Source organism: Aquarana catesbeiana, linkage group LG06 (genome assembly GCF_042186555.1).
Source record: "Aquarana catesbeiana isolate 2022-GZ linkage group LG06, ASM4218655v1, whole genome shotgun sequence".
NCBI lineage: Eukaryota > Metazoa > Chordata > Amphibia > Anura > Ranidae > Aquarana > Aquarana catesbeiana.
In genome coordinates this window covers 261,372,074-261,394,761 of record NC_133329.1, presented here as the reverse complement: position 1 = coordinate 261,394,761, position 22,688 = coordinate 261,372,074, and the positions used below count along the sequence as shown (strand labels likewise).

The 22,688-nt window shown below is 42.9% G+C and overlaps 1 protein-coding gene across 3 annotated transcripts in view; it reads left to right on the top strand.

Annotated features, from left to right (window-relative positions):
* ORC2 (origin recognition complex subunit 2) overlaps positions 1-22,688 on the top strand; it is a 132,910-nt gene that overhangs the window by 30,591 nt on the left and 79,631 nt on the right. For 2 of the 3 annotated variants that reach the window (XM_073633243.1, XM_073633242.1), the window contains exons 2-7: positions 8,823-8,926; positions 14,397-14,546; positions 14,643-14,729; positions 17,366-17,455; positions 17,548-17,579; positions 21,371-21,428. In XM_073633243.1, coding sequence (XP_073489344.1) covers positions 8,833-8,926; positions 14,397-14,546; positions 14,643-14,729; positions 17,366-17,455; positions 17,548-17,579; positions 21,371-21,428 — 511 coding nt within the window. In that variant the 5' untranslated portion in view covers positions 8,823-8,832. Of the gene's footprint in view, positions 1-8,822; positions 8,927-14,396; positions 14,547-14,642; positions 14,730-14,866; positions 14,956-17,365; positions 17,456-17,547; positions 17,580-21,370; positions 21,429-22,688 lie in introns of those variants that run through there. The other variant, XM_073633244.1, reaches the window with a different exon arrangement.

Below are 22,688 nucleotides of genomic sequence, written 5' to 3'. Positions count from 1 at the left end.
CCCACTGCTTGTAAAAGCAGTCTAGAGGCTAATTAGCCGCTAGGATTGCTTTTACATGAAAGCCGACCGCTGGCTGAAAAGAATGATACCAAGATGATACCTAAACCTGCAGGCATCATTCTGGTATAACCACTCAAAGTCCAGCAACATACCAGTACGTTGCTGGTCCTTGTTGGGCATATATTGTAAACTTTTTTTTCATGCAGCCTGTGGGCTGAACGAAAAAAAGATATTGATCGGTGGGTATGCCCACCATTAGAATACCTCCCTTCATCCACCCACTTCTAATGATGGGCATACATGCACCATTTATATATGCCGAAGCATGGGGGCATCCTCCCGCAAAAGGCAGGAGCAAATTGCTCCTCCACCCACTGCCCCCACGCTTCGGCATATATGCTGAAGTATGTAACTGTGGTGGTGAAATCACCTCCGACAGCGCTGGAGTCACGGCTTTATGTATCGTGGGAGCAAACGCTGTTGCTGTCAAGATAAATAAATCCGCGCTGCAACTGAATGGCGTACCTGCTAAGCAAATGATGGTTAACAAAAAACAAAGTAACATTACAGTATAACAGTAATACTTACCATACCTGCAAAGCAAATACAAAAAAAAAAAAACATAGTAAAAAATAAAACATTTAACGCAACCTGTGCCTACCTAAAATATATATATGCCGAAGCATGGGGGCATCCTCCCACAAAAGGCAGGAGCAAATCGCTCCTCCACCCACTGCTGCCCCCACGCTTCGGCATATATGCTGAAGTATGTAACTGTGGTGGTGAAATCACCTCCGACAGCGCTGGAGTCACGGCTTTATGTATCGTGGGAGCAAACGCTGTTGCTGTCAAGATAAATAAATCCGCGCTGCAGCTGAATGGCGTACCTGAAAACAAAAAAATGGTTAAAACACATTAAACTATAAAAAAATTACATACCTGAAAAGCAAACATGATAAAACATAACAATAAAACATTGCAGAATAGAATACAGTAAAAAAGAGAAGAACAATAGAGAGAAAATAGAGAGAGAGAGAACAATAAAAACGACAACTATTTTTGGTTTTTTTATTTTATATTTTTTTTGTGTATTTTTTTTTTTTACTTTTTTTTTTTTTTTTTTTACTTTTTTTTTTTTTTTTATAACTGTAACTTTTAAAACTGTAACGGTTCCAGGTTTGGGTCTCTCAAAATGCGATGGCATCTTGGGAGACCCTGTGAAAGTGTGTCCTAGTCTGTGCAGTGCTGTACCCTACGCTAAAACTCAACTAGTGTATGGTAGCGTTCAAAACATTCACCAATGCAAAGACCAGGATTGCCAGGACAGGAGGGACAATAATACCGGGTGTCACGCCTAAATCCGCGCTTGCTGCAGACACGACATTTTCTTTGGGGGGCTCGTTGGGTAGGGGTACTCTCGAGGACATAAGGAAAATGCCTCTCATGCAGCCGGCCTACTGCATTTGGTTGGGGAAGGTGAGGTGGAGCACCGTCTGGAAACAGAAGGGCTCTGACGATCTCTTCCTGGAATTTAAGGAAGGATCCAGTCCGTCCTGAAGCTCTGTATAGCACATGAGCGTTCAGCAAAGCCAATTGAAATAAGTATACAGACACTTTTTTGTACCAGCGTCTGGCCTTACGGGCAATTAGGTACGGCGCCAACAACTGGTCGTTGAGGTCCACCCCTCCCATATTTTGGTTATATTCGTGGACACAGAGGGGTTTCTCCACAACACCAGTCGCCGTAGTAATTTGGGTCGTCGTGTCTGCATGAAGGGAGGTAAGAACGAAAACATTCTTATTGTCCCTCCACTTCATAGCGAGCAAATTATTACACTGCAAGCAGGCTCTCTCCCCCAGCCTAAGACGGGAATCTACAAGCCGCTGAGGAAAGCCCCGGCGATTAGGTCGCACGGTGCCACATGCTCCAATTTGATGATCAAAAAGGTGACTAAAAAGTGGCACGCTCGTGTAATAATTGTCCACGTACAAGTGGTACCCCTTTCCGAATAAGGGTGACACCAAGTCCCACACTATCTTGCCAGCGCTTCCTATGTAGTCAGGGCAGTTGATCGGCTCTACGTGACTATCTTTGCCCTCGTAAACCATAAATCTACATGTATAGCCTGTGGCCCTGTCACAGAGCTTATACATCTTGACCCCGTATCTGGCACGCTTGCTGGGAAGGTACTGTTTGAATGACAAGCGGCCAGAAAATTTAATCAGGGACTCATCAACGCAGACAACTTGATGGGGGGTAAACAAGTCTGCAAAACGTTGGTTGAAGTGGTTTACGAGGGGCCGAATTTTGTAGAGCCGATCGTATCCAGGGTCTCCACGAGGACGACAGAGTTCATTGTCGTTGAAGTGCATGAACCGCAAAATCTGCTCGTATCGTGCCCTGGCCATGGAGGCAGAGAACACGGGCATATAGTGAATTGGGTCAGTGGACCAATATGACCGCAACTCACTCTTTTTGGTTATGCCCATGTTGAGGGAAAGGCCCAGAAAGACCTTAAATTCGGAGACCGTAATTGGTCTCCAATCTCTGGCAAGGGAGGACTGGGGAATAGTGGCGATGTGTTGACCAGCGTACAAATTGCTTTGGTCCACAATAGATCTATAGAGATCTTCGGTGAAAAACAGTGAATAAAAATCCAGTGGCGTAAAATCAACTGTTTCCACCTGAATTCCGGGTTGGCCAGTGAATGGGGGCAATACGGGTGCTGCAGAAGTGGTGGGTACCCAATTCGGATTGGCCAATGCAGCAGGAAGGGCACTATGGGCACGACGGGCCTGTCTTTGTCTTCTTGGTGGCAGCGGGACATTACTTGTGCTTGCCACCTCACCAGCTTGAACTGCACTTATGGGACTCGCCACGTCACCACGTGATACTGCAGTGCTGGATGTACGACCAGGGTGTACTAGGCCGCTGGTGCTTGCCAGTTCACCAGAAGGAGTAGCGGCACTAGTACTGCTCTGCTCCATACGAGGGACCTGCGGTTCTTGCACTTCAAGGACAGAAGAAGAAGTTCGGGGTCTGGTACGCCTGACCCTAGCAGGGACCACAACTCCGTCGTCAGAGCTATCTGTCATGGAGCCGCTGTCCTCTACAGGTTCGTATTCTGAGCCTGAACTTGACAGATGAGTGACTTCCTCTTCACTATCTGTCATACTCAGAAACGTGTAGGCCTCTTCACTAGTGTACCTTCGATTTGCCATTTTGGCCTCTAAATTTAGGGGTACACTAGTGAGACTCACAGGCAAAAAAGCTCCTGACTGTCAGCGACTGATTCAAAAAGCTACCAAAAAACTGTTAGCGATCGCAGGGATCAGACCTGACTCTGCGACCGCTGCAGTTATGTGTGCTTAGTGTTTTGTGACAGTTATCGATTTATACTGCACTTGGGTGGGGTGGGCTGGGCTGGGCCGAGGAGCAAAACGCAGGTGCTAGCAGGTATCTGGGCTGATCCCGCTAACACTGCGTTTTTTTGGGGGACCCTAAACTGCTGGGGAGTATAGATCTGATCGGATCAGATATCGATCCGCTCAGATACTATAGCACTAAGGGAGGTGTATGCTGCGTGCGTGGGTGTTAGCGGTACTGGCGCTAACCTGACGCTGCCTGGGGCGACGCAGACCTAAGCTGACCCTAAAAACTTAAGTTATATCACCGCCGGGCAATTAGGGGGTTAAACCTTTATAAGGTAATAAACGGCGGGTGCCCTAAAACTATAATAAACTGTAATAAACTATAATAAACTACAAAAAACAAACCAACTAACCAGCGTCACCCGTAACAATTATATGGTGATCGCTGGTGAAAGGGTTAACTAGGGGGCAATCAAGGGGTTAAAACCTTTAGAAGGTAGTATATGGGGGTCCCTGTCGCTATAAAACACTGACAGCGAACCTATATACTTACCTCCCTAACTAGCGTCACCTGTGTCACTAATACAGCGATCAGAAAAACGATCGCTTAGTGACACTGGCGACGGGGGGTGATCACGGGGTTAAAACTTTATTAGGGGGGGTTAGGGGGGTACCCTGGACCTAAGGGGGGTACCCTAGACCTAAAGGGGGCTAACCTAACTGCCCTAACACTTATAACTGACACAAACTGACACCAATGCAATAATCAGAAAAAAAAAAAAAAACCTGCTATTGGTGTCAGTATGTGTGGGGGTACAGGGGGGTGATCGGGGGGTGACTGGGGGGTGACAGGGGGGTGACAAGTGTGCCTGCGTGTTCTACTGAATGTGTAGTGTTGGTGCACTTACTTGGATGTCTTCTCTCCTCGGCGCCGGACGAAAAGACCGACTAGAGGAGAGATGACATCACTTCCTCGGCTTCTGTTTACATTCACAGAAGCCGAGGAAGCACATCATTGGCCAGGAGCGATCGCGAGGGGGGAGCCACGAATGAGTGGCCTCCCCCTCACCTCCGATCGACCCTGACCTCGATCCGACCGCCGCTGGCACCGGGGGGGGGTCCGATCGGACCCCCCACCCGCGGGCAGGCAAGGACGTACCTGTAAGTCCTTTTGCCTGCCCGTGCCATTCTGCCGACGTATATAGTCGTGCGGCGGTCGGCAAGTGGTTAAAGACAATGAGAACTGTCTAGCTACCACTTTGTTCAGAAAGGAAACTGCAGGAAACACCCTGCTGCATGCGGAAAGCGCCCACCACAGACCGCTCATCAAAAGTATTCCTTATGCACAGTATCTCAGACTACGCCGCAACTGCACGCATATAGAGGAATTCAAATCCCAAGCAAACGCGCTCCGCAATAGATTATTAGCAAGGGGCTATACCAAGAACATACTGCGTAGTGCATACAACAAAGCTGTCCGTCAGTCGAGAAATTCCTTACTCTTTAAGAAAAAAAACTATCTCTATCAATGCACCAGTGAGATTCATCACTAAATTCTCGCAACAACATCAGAAACTTCGGGACATACTGAACAAACATTGGTCGATCCTCCAGGAAGACCCCATTATTAACAAATACATTGGTCCTTCCCCTCAAATCACGTTTAGACGAACCAGGTCCCTGGGTGACCAACTAACCTCAAGCCACTTTGTTACCACCCCTAAACACAAACAATCGAAATTAGGAATTTCCCAATGTGGCAAATGTTCCTTCTGCCCTTGGGTAAAAGAAGGGAAATCTTTCCTACTACCCAATGGGGAAGAATTTCGACCTAAATTCTATGCAGACTGTGACACAAAAGGAGTGGTGTACCTTATGCTATGTCAATGTGGCGCATTCTACGTAGGGAAAACGATTAGACACCTACACTGTAGAATTAGGGACCATGTCTATTATTCGGGGGAAGGTAAAATGGTGACAGCAGTCAGTAGGCACCTCGATCTCTACCATAGGTTTAATGTTTCCCTTATTTAATTCATTGTACTAGCAGTGGTTCCAATGGATCCCAGGGGTGGAGACTGGGACAAAGTAGTTTGTCAAAAAGAAACCACATGGATAGAACGTCTATGCGCCACATTTCCCCCTGGAATCAATGAGGCCCAAACCTACAAACCCTTTCTCTAAACATATAACTTGATTTATTAATTAACTAATTTTTTTTTTTTTTTTTTTTTCCCTTCCCCCGATTAATAGACATGGAACCATAAAGCTATGTGATAGTTTTACTGCTATGGTTAATTGTTTTGCCCTTTCAATATATATGTAAAATTATGTAACAACTTACTGTTATCTATTAATATCAGTATATGCCTTGCTTATATTTCTATTAACTGTTTATTGTTTGTTGATTTTCCCATCCCTTTCTCTCTTTCTCTCCCACCTCGATTGTTTCAACAATCTCAGCCGCTTTCTGTTTATCAGTACCATGTTCCAATGTTACATGTTTTACTTTACTAGAATAACATTCATTTTTATTTGTAGAGGCTGCCCCTGTACCACAGGATATGCTGTTTTCCCCTGCACCGTCTGGCGACGCTTCCAGCAATGTGCGGCCGCCCAGCGCCACTCCTCCTCTCTGGATGATTGGCGCAATGGGTGTTCCCAGATGATGTGTCGGCATGGATATGGCTGGCTGATGTCCCCCATCCCCTCCTTGCGAGCCAGCAGCTGACGGACCCACACTTAGGGGTGAGTCATGCGCAGTGTGCCTCCATGTGACCCTGGTTGCCGGGTTACCGGGACGCGGCTGCCCTCTTCTCTCCCCGGCGCGCCGTCAGCTGTTCGGCTCGCTTCGGAGGTGGGGAGTCTGCGCGGTTACGTCCGTGCAGGCATCGTTGCCGGGATACCATGACGCAGCTGCCTCCCCTCTCCCTGCCGCGCCATCAGCTGTTTTGATGGCGCCGGGGATTGAGGCATGCGCAGTACGCGTCAGCGGCCGGCCTGAATGACGTCACGTCGGCTACGCCGATTGGTGACTACAGGCGGGGCGGATGTACAAGAGACGCTCTCTGCGTCTCTCTCTGTACAATCCACACTACCAGCCGCTTTCCACGAGACGGCTGTGTGGCTCGAGGAGGTCAACCCCCCCCCTATATCTAGCCTTCCCAACTGCAAATCCAGGTAAGCTCTGATTCACAACTGCTTACTAAACACTGTTTTTAAACAGCGATAGATACTTTATACTCTATACTTATACTTTATTTATACTTATGGCAAATTGTCTTCCCCTATGGGCTTATCTCTTTGACAGCCTCAGCACACCTGGGGATCGGGAATACTAACCTCTTAAGTATTAAATCTCATATTATTCTCGATGTAAGCCATCACTCATCCTTGACACCAGATCCCCGTCTATTAAATTAAAATTGATGTCTACTGAGAGCTACTAATACTTGCTAATGAGGGTACTTCCACTATACATAGCTATTAAACTTATGAGGGTAAGTCCAATATGTACTTTAAATCTGATTTACTATTTCAAATATGAAATATTAGAGGATACCCAAACATGCTATATATTACTCCCAATACATTTATCAATCAATTTTAAAATTTGACTACTTCATCTAATTTAATTACTGACACTTGCACACAGCATTTTTCCCCTCGTTCTCCCCCCCCCCCCTTTTCCTTTCCCCCTCCCGCCTCGTTCCTTCCCTCCCTTTCCCCCCCTTCCTCCCCCCCCTTTTCTTCCCCCCCCTCCTCTCCCCTATTCCCCCTCTTTTTCCATCCCCCCCCCCTTTGTCCCCCCCCCCTCCCTCCCCCTCTTCCCCCCTTTCCTCCCTCCCCCTCTTCCCCCCCTTTCCTCCCTTCCCTCCCTTCCCTTCTTCCCACTTCACTCTTACCTGTTCATTCAGCTCATACCCTATATCTACTTTAACCCACCTTGTCATTATCATTTTTTATTATGTTACATACGTCCCCACATTGTCTGTTTTTCGCCAGGACCCTGTAGGGTGGACGTGTCTCCTTGGGTCTAGGGGATAGCCTCTTCCATTATTTCACTACATGGCTTCTCTATTTAATCTTATTTAAACACACTATACCATGATGAATTATTTACCGTAAATGTATTGTTCATTACAGTACTCAATTCTGTGCTCCTGAAGAAGCGCATGTGGCGCGCAACATGTCGAGCCTATACAGAATCTGATTATCACCACTGCATAGCTTCTGGTTCAACGCAATGTAACTATACTGATCAAGATCTTTTGACTTCGAACACTGCTCTAACTACTAATTTAACCATATAGCTATGTATGGAGTGCATAATTTGTAAAACTGTTTAACGATGAATTGAACTCTATTTGTCTCTTTGTTTTATACTACTTTTTAATATTTTCTAAATAAACTAGAATTTTAATCATATATTTAGTAATTACTGTGCCTTAAAAGTCTTGCTCCCACAGTTTTTCTATGTCCTCTAATGAACTTGCACAATTGGTGGCTGACTAAATACTTTTTTGCCCCACTGTATGTTGGGGTGTTTGCTTTCCAAAATGGGTTCATTTTGTGGGTAATTCCGCTGTCCTGGTGCTCAAGGACCTCCAAAAGTGTGATAGGTAGGAATGAAATGAGATGTTTAATTTATGCACCTAGAACGCCTGAAAGTACTACTTCAATGTTGGGCCTCTGTATGTGGCCAGGTTGTGGAAAAGTCTCATACATGTGGTATCGCCATACTCAGGAAGAGTAGCAGAATCTATTTTGGGGTGTAATGTGTTGTATGCATATGCTGTGTGTGAGAAATAACCTGATAATATGACAATTTTGTAAGAAAAATAAAAACAAAAATCTTCATTTTGCAAAGAATTGTGGGAAAAATTACAACTTAAAAAAACTCACCATGCTACTTACTTAATACCTTGGAATGTCTACTTTCTAAAAAGGGGTCATTTGAGGGGTATTTGTACTTTCCTGACTTGTTAGTGTTTCAAGAAATGAGATACACCTGATGTACTGAAGGCCTGATCAGATGTGATTGGCACCATAGTTTGTAGACTCTCTAACTTTCACAAAGACCAAAGGCATATTTTTACCAAAGCTATGTAGCAGTATAAATTTTGGCCAAAATTTATGAAGAAAAATTTGCAAAATTGTATGACAGAAACAAAGAAAAAGGCATTTTTTTTCACAAAATTTACTGTCTTTTTTTTATTTATAGCATAAAAAACCCACTAGTTATTAAATACCACCAAAAGAAAGCTCTATTTGTGTGAAAAAAACACGCAAATTTCATCTGGGTACAGTGTTGCGTGACTGAGTAATTGTCATTCAAAGTGTGAGAGTGCTGAAAGCTGAAAATTGGTCTGGGCAGGAAGGGGCTGTAAGTGCCCGGTATTGAGGTGGTTAAGTAACTAATGAAAATGTTTTTCTAATTTCTTTTACAGGTTGGAAGACATGAGCCATGACACAGTTCAAGGCAATAAAAAGCTGCAGGTTCAGTTTGTACCTGATGAAGATGTTTTGGAGCATATCATTGATAAACAAGAAGGTGTGTCATGATAATTAGTTGCACCAATGACAGTCCTGGTAAAACAACATTTGATGCCTGTAGACCCCTGAAAATGTGCCATTCATTTCAGTGTATGGTTTGTGGATATTTACAAAGGGTTTCTACTTTAAACTATTTTGAATTGCTAGGTTTTCAAGCTATTGGGGCTCGTTTACACTAGCATCGCCCTCTGAGTGATCTGTGGTGGATTGCTTTTCAAAGGACGTTTAATAGTAGGTAAGGAGGCTTTATGTCACTTCAGAGGACATTTAAGTTGGTGAGGAGGCATTATGCCACTTCACCGCCTACTTAACCCTTAAAAGCCTGCACTGCCTTGCCACAACTGCATGCATTTGGCATGGTTGCAGCACGCCATAGTTGCTATTCACTTAAATAGATCATGTTCAGTGGCTGGTACTGCTCACCAAATGCAATGAAGGAGAACTTTTTGCCATTCTGCAATGCAAAGCATTGCAGCTGTGGTGTGTGTGTGTGTGTGTGTGTGTGTACACACACCCTGTGGCTACTTATGCAGCTTTGGGGGGGGGCAAAAGCTTTTAAAAGTTTTTAATGCCACCCAACCACAAGTGGAAACAAGGCTTTTCTCATGCTGAACATGACCTCCTGTTTGTTTACATTTCTTCAGCCCTGTGGGAGTCAGGTAATTTGAGCAATGCATGCCTTGTATTATGAGCAAAAACCCACCTAACTTTTTCTTGTGATTGTGGAGATCTGAATGCCTGCAAGGACCAAACCTTCATTACCCTCATGACTGTCCTGTGAACTCACTAAGGCCCCATTCACACCTGAGCGTTTTGTAGCTTGAAGACTGAAGCTACAAAACACTGGAGGGGAAAAAAAATCTATTATTCTCTATGGAGATGGTTCACATCACCTCTCCAAAACGCCTGAAGCTTGAAGCTCCAAAACGTCTGAAGCTCAAACAAGTTCTGGAACTGTTTTTAGGCAGATTACAGGCGTTTTTCTGCTTTTTACATTGGTGATTTTTTGACCTGTATAAAATCGTGCGACTTTCTGCCAGGATGGAAGAGTCCAAAGAAAAATGGCAAGGTTGGTGTGAAGTTACATATGCCAGTCATAGAGTTCATGCTGATAACTTTTATTTCCCAAGTCATCTTCCAGGATGGCTTACGGAGAGATAGGCTCCTCCCACCTAGCACAGGAAACACAGGAGTTGTTTGTGCATGTGCCAGGGCTCTTGGGGTCTGCTTACACTGTTTACCATCAATTACACTCTTTATTTTCAGCAATTAAGCCACAGCTAGTGGGGTCTGCTGTAGTTTAATCAGGACTTGTTTTTGTACTGGGATTTGGGCAATAACCCACCCCTAGGTAGGACTAGAAACATAGATTATGGATCCTGCAACAGTTAATTGACTCCTGGGTGTAACCTCCATGCAAGAATTGCATGGACAAACCCGTGTTTATTGATTGCTCGTTAATACCTGCAGGTGTTGGCCTTCTGATTGCTCTTCTTGCAATGCTTCTGGGCTTATCCAAAGGTTTCAGCTTTCATTTATCACTAGATTTGGACATGTCTGTCTCCCACCTTTAGTGTGGGCTATATAAAGCAAGTTAAGTGTACAGCAATCTCTGTTAACCGCTTCAGCCCCGGAAGATTTTACCCCCTTCCTGACCAGAGCCCTTTTTACAATTTGGCACTGTGTCGCTTTAACTGACAATTGCACGGTCGCTCGACGCTGTACCCGAAATTACTGTTTAGGTTCAGTACTCTGTATATGTTAAAAACATCATTGCATCTTTTACACAGCCTTCTGAACAGAACAGCTGTAGCAAGTCAAAGTAAATGTTCTGTTGCTACTACAGGCTCAATCTTGTAAGTGATCTGCATAACTTACCACCAGCATCACAATGTGCCTTTATGAACTCAGACTTCCAACTTTGGGCAGAGCTCCTGTCATTCATGAAGTTGCCAGGTTAATTTTTACCCAGTTCCTTTCCAGACACTCATAGCTGTCGTACCAGCATTCAGAGTGGAGAAAAGTCATCGGTATGGGCACATGCATTTTGGAGATATATATTGACAGAAAAACACAGAATTGTTGACATTTTTGCAGATTTATTAAAAAAGAAAAACTGAAATATATCACATGGTCCTAAGTATTCAGACCCTTTGCCGTGACACTCATATATTTAACTCAGGTGCTGTCCATTTCTTCTGATCATCCTTGAGATGGTTCTACACCTTCATTTGAGTCCAGCTGTGTTTGATTATACTGATTGGACTTGATTAGGAAAGCCACACACCTGTCTATATAAGACCTTACAGCTCACAGTGCATGTCAGAGCAAATGAGAATCATGAGGTCAAAGGAACTGCCTGAAGAGCTCAGAGACAGAATTGTGGCAAGGCTCTGGTCAAGGTTACAAAAAAATTTCTGCTGCACGTAAGGTTCCTAAGAGCACAGTGGCCTCCATAATCCTTAAATGGAAGACGTTTGGGATGACCAGAACCCTTCCTAGAGCTGGCCATCAGGCCAAACTGAGCTATCGAGGGAGAAGAGCCTTGGTGAGAGGGGTAAAGAAGAACCCAAAGATCACCGTGGCTGAGCTCCAGAGATGCAGTCGGGAGATGGGAGAAAGTTGTAGAAAGTCAACTGTCACTGCAGCCCTCCACCAGTCGGGGCTTTATGGCAGACTGGCCTGACGGAAGCCTCTCCTCAGTGCAAGACACATGAAAGCCTGCATGGAGTTTGCTAAAAAAAACACCTGAAGGACTCCAAGATGGTGAGAAATATGATTCTTTGGTCTGATGAGACCAAGACAGAACTTTTTGGCCTTAATTCTAAGCGGTATGTGTGGAGAAAACCAGGCACTGCTCATCACCTGTCCAATACAGTCCCAACAGTGAAGCATGGTGGTGGTAGCATCATGATGTGGGAGTGTTTTTCAGCTGCAGGGACAGGACGACTTGTTGCAATCGAGGGAAAGGTGAATGCGGCCAAGTACAGGGATATCCTGGACAAAAACTTTCTCCAGAGTGCTCAGGACCTCAGACTGGGCCGAAGGTTTACCTTCCAACAAGACAATGACCCTAAGCACACAGCTAAAATAATGGAGTGGCTTCACAACAACTCTGACTGTTCTTGAATGGCCCAGCCAGAGCCTTGACTTAAACTCAATTGAGCATCTCTGGAGAGACCTAAAAATGGCTGTCCACCAACGTTTACCATCCAATCTGACAGAACTGTAGAGGTTCTGCAAGGAGGAATGACAGAGGATCCCCAAATCCAGGTGTGAAAAACTTGTTGCATCTTTCCCAAAAAGACTCATTGCTGTATTAGATCAAAAGGGTGCTTCTACTAAATACCGAGCAAAGGGACTGAATACTTAGGACCATGTGATATTTCAGTTTTTTTCTTTTTTAATAAATCTGCAAAAATGTCAACAATTCTGTGTTTTTCTGTCAATATGGGGTGCTGGGAAAAAAGTGAACTTAAATGATGTTAGTAAATGGCTGCAATATAACAGAGTGAAAATTTAAGGGGGCCTGAATACTTTTCGTCCACACTGTGTGTCTCTATCTATCTATCTATCTATCTATCTATCTATCTATCTATCTATCTATCTATCTCTAAAATATATATATATATATATATATATATATATATATATAATAATTTCCCTCATTTGGGCAGAAATATCATAGATCATGGATAAGTACTTAGGCCTATTATCTACATGTCCTTGAGTATCTCATTGAATGAACATTGTGTAGGATGAAATCTATAGATTGGAGATGAACCTCTAGTTTGCTTGTTCTGTTCTGGAGCTCAGATAAAGTCAAGAAGACCTCAAAATATTACTATCACAAGGTGATTGAAATATGCAATAATGGAAGCCTACCAGACATCATCACTGTTTCCTCTGGAAAACATCAAAGCTCATTGAGACAGAGCAGGGGCCATTTCTTGGTCTGGAAAGGTCAGCGCTTCTCCTCCCCAGATCTGTAAGACCGCACCTGGGTCCAGCTTCCAAACCTTCATAAACATTACCAGTCAGACCTGTTCTCTAACCAGAAACAGGCTGTCGGGAGGAAGATGCTTATAGCTGTGGTCCCGCCTTGATTAGGTAGTTCTATTTTGTCCTTTCTGTAAGCCGTCCTGGAAGATGACTTGGGAAAACAAGCGTTATTACCTGTTAACTAATTTTCCAGGAATCTTCCAGGATGGCGTCAGTTCCCTCCCTTGTTTTTATAAGTCTAATGATGTAATTCTAAGCTGGTTGCACTAATGGGAGTTTTTTTTTATTGTTTTATCCGTGCCTTCGCTTATCTATTGATACTGAAGGACTACTGCCTGTGGGCTGTTTTTTTTTTTTTTCTTTTTTTTTTTTTTAATAATGTGGATCATGTGTTTCCTGTGCTAGGTGGGAGGAGCCTATCTCCCCGTAAGCCGTCCTGGAAAATGAGTTAACGGGTAATAACTCTTGTTTTTGTTATGCTGATAACTTGTATGTAGTAAATAACATATATATTACAGTATTGTAGCTTTGGCAGTTCTGTATTGTTTGAAGAAAATAAAGTCTACAAAATGTAAAACTGATATTTTGTCATACCAAATATAGCTGACCTGAAATGTTATCTTCCTTAGTTGTTACCAGGAAGATTTACCGTTCCTGTGCATGGTCCAATAGTTGCAAGCAGATCGGTAATTTCAAAATATGCATACAGGAAAATGATATTCTGTAACTGTACATAAGCTGGCACCATGTACTCAGTGTACCCTGCTGAGCACAGTACCAAGTAGGGTCCATCAATCATGTTTATGGACCTGTCACATCATGGTGGTGTCCGGGGGTGGTTGGATCATGCATGTATGCTTCATGACTAATGTCTCAAAAAATATAATGTAACACAACCGATAAGTAGCTGTTAATGTAGATTATCAAGGGTTACTGCACTCTAATTGTTGTTGCTGTTTGCTCAGTCTTGGTAAAGTGTAAATTAATCCTGATAAAGTGGATATTGGTGAACGTTTTCAAAGTCCCTTTAAAATATAAGTGCACTTATCTTTTCCCCACTGCCAACATAATGTACCTTACCCTGTCCAGGTATATATTTACCACAGCCTTTCACAATGTTTACAACGTTCAGGAAAAGTTTCTACACTGACCTCAGGAAACAGGCCTGTGGAAGCCTGTGCTTTGGCCATCACATGCAAGAGTTTTCCCTTATAGGATGTAAATGCTGCAGGGAGTAGGGGACGAAAAGGATAAGTTCACTTCGAAAGTGCAAATATTTCTAAACTTTCATGATATTATTGTACTGCATGGTTTGGGAGTTGCCCTTATCCACTTATTACTTTGAAAGTCGGTTATGTTGGCTTTTAAATGGCATTCTAAATTACCTGTATTCTATTTCCTAAAGATTTTTTTCAGCTGTCTTTTACTCTGCAAAAAAAGATAAGTTACTACTATTGCAATTTTAGGTGCAAGGCTAAGGAGCAGCGCAATAGCTCAGAAAATCGCAAATAGTAAAAGTTTGACTAAGAACGTCAGTGAACTGTATGCGGAGAGTGAGCCTTTGGATGTATGGAAGGAAAAGGACTATGTGGATGTGTTAGGAGTAAATGCTGAAGGTAGGTTTATTAAACACTGGGTAAAGACATTTTGCTTATTATTATTCTCTATTCCTTCTAGTTTTTTAATGCTGTATGTTTTATTTTCTAATGCAGATAATTTGGAAAATGGCTGTGGAGCAGGAGGCGGGGACGTCTACTCTTTCCATACTGCTAAACGCTCAAACAAAATGGCCCAGCTTGGTAAACCATTTGCAGTATTTCTATTCTCACCAGCTAGATAAGACATCTGTAGAATGTTTTCAGCAGTAATTCCACAGTGTCATGTTGCTTGGCTAACTTACGAAGATTCAATAAACACGTTGATATTTTCATTGCAGGTTGAAGCCTGGCTTAGTATTTCTTGGTTCATCCAGCAGCAAGACCGTGCTGGCATAATTCCTGACTTTGTTCCTATCCACTTAAAAATGTATGTGGTTCTCTCCCACCTCTGTGTCCAGGTCCACCTTTTGCATTGTGCATAATCTAAAATAAAGCTCTAGCAGGGAGAGCGAGACCAACTCATATTGACCACGCCAGGTGTGCAGACCCACCAACTTAAGATGCCAAAAGCCAAGAATCCCAGAAAAATAAAATTGTTTGGTTGTTTAACTTTGCAGCATCCACCAAAACCTGGAATATCATGGGGAGCCTGAAACTTTAAACCTAATCTGTCACATAACAAAAACTCAAAATACATGCTTACTAAAAATGTATTCAAAAGAAATATTGCTCTGTAGTTAAACATTGATATAATGCATATAATTGCTACACAAGCCACTTTCTAGTATACAATATTTCGTGTATAAAAGAAATTGCTTTTCCATAGCAATTTGAAGGGAGCTATGATTTCCATAAACTGTTAGAAAATTCAGAATAATTTCCTGGGTGTTCTGCAGACTTTACTAAAGGAGTTGAGAACAGTCACGGAATATTGAATATTCACTTCAATGATCCAATCACATGAAAAGCAAATTTCTGTTTTCTTAATTAATCTGTATGTTATTTGGTTAATGGAATAATTCATACAATTTATCGTGTGAAGATTCTCAGCTCCTTTAGTGAATCAGCCCATTAGTATAGAGAATACCCCAGAAATCTGACTCCTGCTGATTTATTAGGCTTGTTTCTCTTCCCTGCACCTTCTCTGGGATTGATTGTGTGATTTTTAAAGTGACCCTGCCACCACTGGGTCACTTGAAAACTAAGCACACCCTAACAAGGAAGAGCAGCTTCCAGTGGCCCATTGCTTCAAATGTTGGCACTTTGCAGAAGTGTGGAATACCTACAGCCAAGGAACAGCAGCAAAACTGCAGAGGCCACTGGAAAGGTAAGTTACAGGGAGTGCTTTTGCTGCCAGGGTCAATTTTGAGCAGGCAGACCTCACACCATTTGCTTAAGCTGGTCTCCAGGCAGCTATAACATACACATTAATGCAGCTCTCTGTTCCTTAAATCAGTGGTCATCAACCCTGTCCTCAGGACCCACTAACAGGCCAGGTTTGCAAGATAACTGAAATAGATCACAGGTGATATCATTTGCTGCTCAGTGATTGCAGTATTCTAGTCTGCATTTCCCCAAGGTAATACATAAAACCTGGCCTGTTAGTGGGCCCTGAGGACAGGGTTGATGACCACTGCCTTAAAGTATAACTTCACCTTCTATATTCAGGGTGTCTACAATACAGTACCTGCTGTGACTATTTAAAAACAGCACAGCCATACGAGGCTCCACCCACATGGCCACGTCATTCATTCAGAGAGTCCAATGAATGAACTAAAAGTAGTGTCTGCCACTGTGGCAGATGGCTTGTAGTTCTCAATGAACTACGAGGGTGCTGGTGAGCACCCTCGTAGATCATTGATTCTTTCTACAGTTCAGTAGAGTCTGCAGGATCCTGGCATTGCATCCGTGCTCTGCTGATCATGAGTGCAATGTCTTACATGGTGCAGTGTAAAAGAAACTAAAAAAAAAAAAAAAAAATGGATGTGGTTTTTTTTTTTTTAACTGCAAAAATGTGTTCATTCATTTATTATTATTTTTTTTACAATCGGTAAACATATCCTTTAATACATTATTAAATGTATTTTTTAAAAGGACTTTGACTACCTACATTTGATTTAATGCCAGCTTCAAGCAGTCAACTACACAGCAGAGGTTTAGAGAGGGGCAGGGAGAATCCACTCAAATTGGTGAGTTGCAGTGCAAATTTGAATACTGGATGGACAAAAATACAAATATTTGGTAGGTAAATTAGCTGTCATAGATATATAGTTCATCTGTGTATTTAAGTCTGCCTGGAGTTCAGCTTGTGTTGAAGACTATCTAAAGCAGAAAACAAGCAAAAAATCAATGACATTTGCTATATTGTTTTGCAAGGTATTTAATTGTCCCTGAAGAGGATTTGTTATTTTTTCCTTTTTGTAAGGCCCCTTTCACTCGATCGGCCCGCAAAGATCCGCCTGTCCGTTTTTCAGGCAGATCTGAGCGGGCCACCCATTGACTTATATGGGCAGGCGGACGTCAGTGGAGATGTGTCCGCTGAAAACAGACGGCTGGCGATACGATTGCCATTTGTCCGGCAGATTGGATTGAATCCGTTTTCATCCAATCTTCCCATAGAGAACAGCGGGGCTCTGACGGGTCCCTGCACAGTGAGCTGAGACAGACCTGTCATCCACCTGCTCCGCGGGGATCAACTGAACGATCCCCCACTGAGCTATTGGAGTCCGCTGATCAGATCCACCCCTTGTGAAAGGGGCCCAAAAGTTGAATTCTGCTTTGAATGGTGAAATGAATTGTAACTGTTTCTTGTAAACCTTTCTGTTTTTGTTTTTAAGCATCTGAGATGGCCAGGACTCCTGGTAAAACCGTCACCTTTTCTACAACAGATAGTCCTGAGGAAGCTGTCAGCCCACCTCCAAACAGGAGTATGTTTTGTGATATGAAATGTTGTAAGAATACTAGGTTAAGATTTGTAGCAATTTGGCTAGGCAATGAATGCAGCTTTTTTTTTTTCCAGAGCAATCCACATTAACTAAAACTCCTTCTAAGGTAAGTAAACGGTTTGTTTGCTCAAAATTGCTATCATTTATTACATTTCAATTTGCACTGTACTTTTAAATGACTGATTAGGTGTAAAATGCCCTAATTCTAGCCACAATTTGATTATAGCGCACTGCAATAGATCTCTGACACTGATGTTACACAGGTTAGCTCCCTTTCTGTGAGCTCAATTCCCAAAGAGTTATTTTACTCTTTTTAATATGAGATAAAATAACTCAAACCTTTTTATTGCAATTCGCAAAAAAAAAAAACACTACTAAATAAAGCATGAGTTACTTCATCAAAATGGGCACAATTCGCTAAGCAATAGCTGAGTATGCAGTAAAATAACGCACAACTTTTAGAAAAAAAACCCTGTAATTTACAAAAACTCTTGCAAGTGTTGGATATGCCTTGTATGGCATGGCTTCTCTGTGTTGAAGGCTCAAGGTACCCTATGATTTGGGTAAAAAAGCTCCATAAGTGGCTAGGAAAACCTGAACTGCTTGGATAACCTGAACTTCTGCAGGGTATCGGCATCCGTGAATTGATACAGCAGTGTGCGCTCTTTAAAGCTTCTTTCCTTTTAAAAAGGGCCACTTGAGATCTCCTCCTCCATCTGCATCCATATCCCTCCATCTGCATCCATATCCCTCCATCTGCATCCATATCCCTCCATCTACATCCATATCCCTTCATCTCCATCCACATCCCTCCATCCTCATCAATATGCGGTCTGCCAGCTTTCAGAAACAACTCCTGACTAAAATCTACCTGACACCTGCTCCAGCTTACTTTCCCACCTATTTTTTTAAAGTTATCTCAAGCTTGGACCACTTACCACATGCTTTTATTTATTTCCTGCCATGTTCTTAACCACTTAAGGACCAAGCCTGTTTTTCAGACTCAGTGTTTACACGTTAAAACAAGTTTTTTTGCTAGAAAATTACTTGGAACCCCCAAACATTATACTTTTTTTCTAACACCCTAGAGAATAAAATGGCGGTCATTGCAATACTTTTTGTCACACCGTATTTGCGCAGCGGTCTTAAAAGCACACTTATTTTGGAAAAAAAATTACCATATATACTTGAGTATAAGTCGAATTTTTCAGCACATTTTTTTGTGCTGAAAGTGCCCCCCTCGACTTACACTCGAGTCAAGCACTTTTCTGCAGCAAAAAAATTCATTTTCTGAACCGATTTTGGGGCCCCGTATCTCAGGGCCACTTGGAGCTAGGAACCCCTAATTTGGTGTGCAAACCCAGTGGAACTGGTACCACAACATGTCCAAAGCTGAAGTTCCTAGCACCAAGTGGCCCCGAGATACGGGGCCCCAAAATCGGTTCGGAAAATGTCATTCTCTGTTGCAGAAAAGTGCTTGACATTTTCTGAACCAACTTTGGGGTCCTGTATCTCAGGGCAACTTAGTGCTAGGAACCCCACATTTGGTGTACAAACCCAGTGGAACTGGTACCACAACATACCTAAAGCTGGAGTTCCTAACACCAAGTGGCCCCGAGATACGGGGCCCCAAAATTGGTTCATTCTCATTCTCTGCTGCAGAGAGTGCTTGACATTTTCTGAACCGATTTTTGGGGCCCTGTATCTCGGGGCCACTTGGTGCTAGAAACCCCAGCTTTAGATATTATTATATTTATTTGCACACCAAATTTGGGGTTCCTAGCACTAAGTGGTCCTGAGATACGGGGCCCCAAAGTCAGTTCGGAAAATGAAATTTTTTGCTGCAGAAAAGCCACTTGGTGCTGGAAACCCCAGCTTTGGATATTTTATGGTGCTAGTTCCACTGGGTTTGCACACCAAATTTGGGGTTCCTAGCACCATCATTTCGGGATCCTTTGGGTTCAGAGACCCCAAATTTTGGCTGCAGCTAGGGGGCATCTAGAAACCCTTAACTACCGAGTTTGAAGTTCGGGGGACCTATGGCTGCAAATGGGCACAGTGAGGCATGCAAATGGGCACAGTGAGGCTGCAAATGGGCATTGTTGACCCTCTTTTCCACTTACAGTAGCTGTGCATTTCTCACCCTCGTCTTATACTCGGGTCAATAAGTTTTTCCCATTTTTTTTTTTTTTTTTTTTTGTGGTAAATTAGGGCCTCGACTTATACTCGAGTATATACGGTATTTTTTTAATTGAAAAATAAGACAACAGTAAAGTTATCCCAATTTTTTTTTAAATTGTAAAAGATAATGTTACGCCAAGTAAATTAATACCCAACATGTAACACTTCAAAATTGCGCCCGCTCGTGGAATGCCGTCAATCTTTTACCCTTAATCTCCATAGGCGACGTTTAAAAAATTCTACAGGTTGCATGTTTTGGGTTTCAGATGAGGTCTAGGGCTAGAATTGTTGCTCTCGCTCTAACGATCGCGGCGATACCTCACATGTGTGGCTTGAACACCGTTTTCATATGCGGGCGCTACTTGCGTATGCGTTCGAGCTTGATGGGGCGCTTTAAAAAAAAATATATATTTTTTTTTATTTATTTTACTTGATTTTATTATTTTTACACTGTTTAAAAAAAAAAAAATTGGGTCACTTTTATTCCTATTATAAGGAATGTAAACATCCCTTGTAATAGAAAAAAGCATGACAGGTCCTCTTAAATATGAGATCTGGGGTCAAAAAAGACCTCAGATCTCATATTTAGACTAAAATGCAATAGAAAAAAATTTTTTTGTCATTTTTGAAAAAAATGACAACAAAAAAATGGCCCTTTAAGAGGTATGGGCGAAAGTGACGTTTTGATGTCTCTTCCGCCCTGCTATGGTATGGAGACGGGTGGGGGCAATCTTGCCCTCAGTCGTATCCATACCCAGCCACGGATAGGACCCAATCGCCTCCGCCGCTGCCACCGGCTCCGGTAAGCGGCAGAGGGCGCGGGAAAATGGTGATCTCGCGACGAATCTGCCGCAGAGACCATCATTATCGGTAACCGAACCACCGCCTGAAGAGATGGATACCTCGGTTGTGGCAGTAGCTGCTGCCATTACCGAGATATCCCTGTTCAAAGTCAGGACGTATATAGTCTTGCGGCAGTCGGTAAGTGGTTAACAATGGATGACTCGCCCTGCTGACAGCTGAATGTAAAAAAAAAAAAAAAACATACAATTAAAAAAAAGAGTGTGGCGCTGCCCGCCCCCATGCATACCAGGCCCATTGGGTCTGCTAAGGATTTTGGGGTCCCCCTCCAAAATTCATACCAAACCCTTATCAGAGCATGCAGCCTGGCAGGACAGGAAAGAAGGAGGGGCGGGGACAAGCGAATTCCCCCTCCTAAACCAGCCCTCCCTTTTCCTGACCTGCCAGGCTGCATTCTCGGATAAGGGTCTGGTATGGTTTTTTTTTGGGGGGGGGGGCCACGCTGTGTGGGTTTTTTTTTTTCTTTTCACTCTGCTGTCAGCGGGGAATTTGCTGACAGCTGATGAGTTGTCCGTTAAGGATGTGGATTCCCGACACGCTCCTTGGCAACCAGCTCAATGCAGTAAATTGGAGCATTAAATATTGTGGTAATTACTGCTAAATTGTACAAATGCCGCATTCGGTATTTAACGCTAAATTCTTAGTGAATTGCACTTTCACAACTGATTTACCGCAAGCAACTCTTAAACCCCTTTAAGCGTAAAAAAAAACTCTACACAACACTCGGTTCTGACTGTAGCACAACTGTTGGGTTCATTGGATGAACATTAATAGTTTAGTGATTTGTTTCATTTGTGTCTGGGTTAGCTCTTCAAGATGATATGTACTCAACCAATTTATTTGTTTTTCAATAAGGGAAAGAAAAATGAGTTTATCTCCACTACACCCCACAGGCTGAGGAAAAGGCTTTCAGGTACAGTGTGCGATTCTTAAACCTTGGTGTGTGTGTGTGTGTGTGTGTGTGTGTGTGTGTGTGTGTGTGTGTGTGTGTGTTTTTCATGGCTTATTCACATGGGCGCTCAGTCAGCATCAAAAGCCTTTTCATTCTTTTTCTATCTTAGCCTGAGCTGCATGCAGGCAGACCACATTGGTGTATGAACAAGCATCAGCTGCATTGACCCTGACTTGGTGTTCCCTGCGTACCTGCCAAACTTGGCTTTGTGGGTAAATTTGTACAGCCAATGTATGACTATTTACAAAAATGGGCTGTCGGCATGTAGTTCACGCTGTACAAGGCTGGTGTGAACCGCATACAGTAACAGTATTTCAACAGTTTGTTGTGAAAAAATATTTAAGCAGAAGTAAAAAAGCTTGTCTAGTTTGTACTTATAATTCTGTGCTGAAAGCCTCATTGCACAGAACGATGTGGCCCCACCCAGACCTACCCTGTGTTCTCCCTTCTCCTTGGGACCTACAGTATATATTTTTTAAAATAAGTAACAAATGTATTAAATATGAGCAGGAGATAGGAGGAATTGGTTCGAATAGAACTACTATGTTCACTTGCTTTATTCCTGTAAAGGAATAAAAAAAAGTTCCTGCAGAGAACTTCTTGTGAGCAGTGGTATTGTTGACATCAGATTTCGATTTTAGTTTTAGTCATAGTCTTTTGACTAAAATGCCATTTTAGTTTTTCGTATTACGGTAATCTGGTTTTTTTTTTTCAGTCGACTAAAATAGTGTTCATTTAGTCGATGAAAATATTTTTTGCCGAGTAAATTATCACTGCTTGTGAGGAAAGAATTTCTTTAATTTTCCTCAGATGGTTCCACCTCTTCATCACCTCCCACTAGACTCCTTTCACACAATCATTCAATCTGGATCCGTCCATCTGTTTTTCAGATCAAAGGACAGGACATTTCTATAGACATGTTGCCATTCACATATGCTTACTGCATAGGTCCACAAATTAAAATGGAAAAGAATGCAAACCTTTTTTGTTTTGCGGATGTAAATGGATGCTGTCCGTTACATCTGTTCCATTAAAGGAGTTGTAAACCCTTGGCGTTTTTCACCTTAATGCATTCTATGCATTAAGGTAAAGAACATTCTTTACTAGAGCAGCGCCCCCGAGCCCCACTTATACTTACCTGAGCCCCGTGATTCCCGCGATGGGAACGAGCACACCAGCTCCGGCTGGTGTCTCGTGTCCTGATTGGATAGATTAATAGCA